Source organism: Bufo bufo, chromosome 11 (genome assembly GCF_905171765.1).
Source record: "Bufo bufo chromosome 11, aBufBuf1.1, whole genome shotgun sequence".
Classification (NCBI taxonomy): domain Eukaryota; kingdom Metazoa; phylum Chordata; class Amphibia; order Anura; family Bufonidae; genus Bufo; species Bufo bufo.
The window spans coordinates 99,711,047-99,714,312 of NC_053399.1; the positions used below are offsets into that span (position 1 = coordinate 99,711,047).

Consider the following 3,266-nt stretch of genomic DNA (forward strand, 5'->3'; position numbering starts at 1 on the left):
CCTACAGTCGTCCTCTCCAGTGGCTGATATCGGGGGGCAATAGACTGTATTCTCCTGCCCTACAGTCGTCCTCTCCAGTGGCTGATATCGGGGGGCAATAGACTGTATTCTCCTGCCCTACAGTCGTCCTCTCCAGTGGCTGATATCGGGGGGCAATAGACTGTATTCTCCTGTCCTACAGTCATCCTCTCCCCTGAAATGGCTGATAACAGGGGCAATAGACTGTATTCTCCTGTCCTACAGTCATCCTCTCCCCTGAAATGGCTGATAACAGGGGGCAATAGACTGTATTCTCCTGTCCTACAGTCATCCTCTCCCCTGAAATGGCTGATAACAGGGGGCAATAGATTGTATTCTCCTGTCCTACAGTCATCCTCCCTCTGAAATGGCTGATAACAGGGAGCAATAGACTGTATTCTCCTGTCCTACAGTCATCCTCTCCCCTGAAATGGCTGATAACAGGGAGTAATAGACTGTATTCTCCTGTCCTACAGTCATCCTCTCCTCTGAAATGGCTGATAACAGGGGGCAATAGACTGTATTCTCCTGTCCTACAGTCATCCTCTCCCCTGAAATGGCTGATAACAGGGAGCAATAGACTGTATTCTCCTGTCCTACAGTCGTCCTCTCCAGTGGCTGATATCGGGGGGCAATAGACTGTATTCTCCTGTCCTACAGTCATCCTCCCTCTGAAATGGCTGATAACAGGGAGCAATAGACTGTATTCTCCCGTCCTACAGTCATCCTCTCCCCTGAAATGGCTGATAACAGGGGGCAATAGATTGTATTCTCCTGTCCTATAGTCATCCTCTCCCCTGAAATGGCTGATAACAGGGGCAATAGACTGTATTCTCCTGTCCTACAGTCATCCTCTCCCCTGAAATGGCTGATATCGGGGGGCAATAGACTGTATTCTCCTGTCCTACAGTCATCCTCTCCCCTGAAATGGCTGATAACAGGGGTAATAGACTGTATTCTCCTGTCCTACAGTCATCCTCTCCAGTGGCTGATATCGGGGGGCAGTAGACTGTATTCTCCAGTGGCTGATATCGGGGGGCCGTCAGGTCGGGGTCTCCCTTCTCCGCTCCTGCAGGATCCCTGTGTACAGATCACATTACTCGCTGTGCAGGCTGTGGCTCCGCCCCCAGCATCTGGTGATTGGCTGCAGGGCCCCAGCGTTGAAGAGAAAGGAAACTGAAACTCTTCAGCTTTAGAACCAGGAAGCTCCCGTCCGTCCGGTGCTCGCTGCTCCTCGTACTGTGTACGCAGCTCTCCATGCTGGCCACTAAACTGTCTCATTACAGGCTCAGTGGGGGAGAGGTAAGTGTCCTGTACACACGGGGCTCTGGTTTTCCTGATCAGATGGGGGGGGGGGGGGTTTAGTAGCTCTCTGTGGCAGCCTTTAGATTTTAGGCAGTGATTATTTAAAGGGCCAGCCTCTGGCTTATTTCCACTCATGCACAGTAAGGTTTTGAGAATTAATCTTTAGTTCTGGGGATGGGGCAGTGAGTTAGCAGAGCCGGTTGTGTTCGGTTGCAGTGTGCTGTCGTTGACTCTGTCTTCTCCTCCTGGCAGGGCCATTCATCTGTTGTATGAGTGCAGACCCTCGTCGTCGCTCCTCGCACCCACTGGCAATGAATGTGAGATCGCACCCAGGGCATCGCGCTCACCCGCTGTACCCCCATAACCCTAACCCTGTTTCTTTGGTTAACCCTTTCCTCTCACAGGAGCAGCAAAACCTCCTCAGAGAACAGAGAGCCTTTCTACTGAGCGGTCAGCCGGAATTCCCCACTTATCACAACCACACAGCCGCCTGGAGCTCTTACCGCCAACCGGCGCGGCACTACATCCTTCAGCAGCCTCCTCCGCCCAAAGTACGTCCACCTCCCCACGCTCCCAAGTGGCGCGCTGACAGAAGCACCCACGACCTGACAGAGCATTTCCAGCGTCTCGACTTGTCTCACCACCCTCTAGAAAACGATTTATTGCAGAAATTCAACGCCCTCCATGAAGGTGACTTCCTGACCGCCATTTCCTTATCCAGGGTGTTAAGAATCGAGAAAAAAACCATCAACCGCCATCTTTACATCCTTGAAAGGAAGCACCTGTTGTGTAAAGAGGAAGGGAAGCCACCCAAGTGGAGACTCAGCAGGAGATCCCTACACCTCACTGAAGATCCCAAGGAAGAGCCATCGTCTCCTGAGCAGTCAGCTGAAATCATGAGTGAGAACAAGGAGAAGCTGTGTGAGTTCCTGTACCAGTCCCCGGGCTCCACTCCCGCCAGCATCCGCAAGGGACTCGGCGTGTCCAAGATGAACGAGATCAACCAGCTCTTGACCACCCTGGAGAAGCAGGGCGAGGTGTGCCGGCAGGGCAACACCACCAAGTGGTCACTGACCGATCGCAAGCGTGAGAGGTTGTTCCTGAAGAAGAGAGCGGCTGAGATCCACGAGAACGAGAAGGCCGACCTCACCGTCGCCAATTCCGAGAACGGACAGCAGGGGGCAACACCGGACGTCAGCAGCTTGACGCCAGAAGTGAATGAGGTGGCAGATATGACCGTCGAGGAGCCGCCTGCTAAGCGAATTAAAGAGATGCCAGTGGATTGTGAAAACGGCCGCTGGGCGTTGGACGAGGACACGGGCAAGGACGACGCAATGGGAGGGATACAGTCTGCTTGTGTGCAGAACTACGAGCCCACCGTGGTGCGCTCCCGACTGGACAAGCTGCAGGAGTGCCAGGCCAAGAACCCCGTGAGCGGGCTGCTCGAGTTCGCCAACTTCTTCTCCCTTCACTGCGACTTTGTGCTCCTGGACCAGAGTGGGCCGTCCCACGACCCCAGGTAAGTCACTCTCTGGCTAAGCAAGTTTGTGGGGCCCCTCACTATCCGCAAACTGTGGGGATCCAATCACAGCCGCTTTTGTGTGTTGCAGGTTTAAGATCCAGGTGGTGATTGATGGTCGCCGATTTCCAGAGGCCGAGGCCAGCAGCAAGAAGACTGCAAAGAAGGAGGCCGCCTCGCTGGCCCTACGGGTCCTCCTGCGTGAAGAACAAGGAGGCACCCAGGAGGAGGTTCTGGCAGAGCAGATCCCGATGGAGACCCCCGAAGATGTGGTAAGGGAAGCCCACTCGACCACTGGACACGGCAGGCAGCTCATATATTGGAGCCCCCTGCTGGTCAGCCTGTTTAATGAGGAGCTAAAACTTCTTTATTTCTTGCAGCCGAAAAGTGCTCCTCAGATTGGGGGGAAAAACCCAGTCAGCAT

At 54.1% G+C, this 3,266-nt stretch overlaps 1 protein-coding gene across 4 annotated transcripts in view; it reads left to right on the forward strand.

Annotated features, from left to right (window-relative positions):
• The first annotated feature begins 1,180 nt into the window (after positions 1–1,180).
• ADAR (adenosine deaminase RNA specific) overlaps positions 1,181–3,266 on the forward strand; it is a 6,440-nt gene continuing 4,354 nt past the window's right edge. The window contains exons 1-4 of one of the 4 annotated variants that reach the window (XM_040410938.1): positions 1,181–1,320; positions 1,576–2,842; positions 2,934–3,114; positions 3,223–3,266. In XM_040410938.1, coding sequence (XP_040266872.1) covers positions 1,593–2,842; positions 2,934–3,114; positions 3,223–3,266 — 1,475 coding nt within the window. In that variant the 5' untranslated portion in view covers positions 1,181–1,320; positions 1,576–1,592. Of the gene's footprint in view, positions 1,321–1,575; positions 2,843–2,933 lie in introns of all 4 variants that reach the window. The other 3 variants (XM_040410936.1, XM_040410935.1, XM_040410937.1) reach the window with 3 other exon arrangements.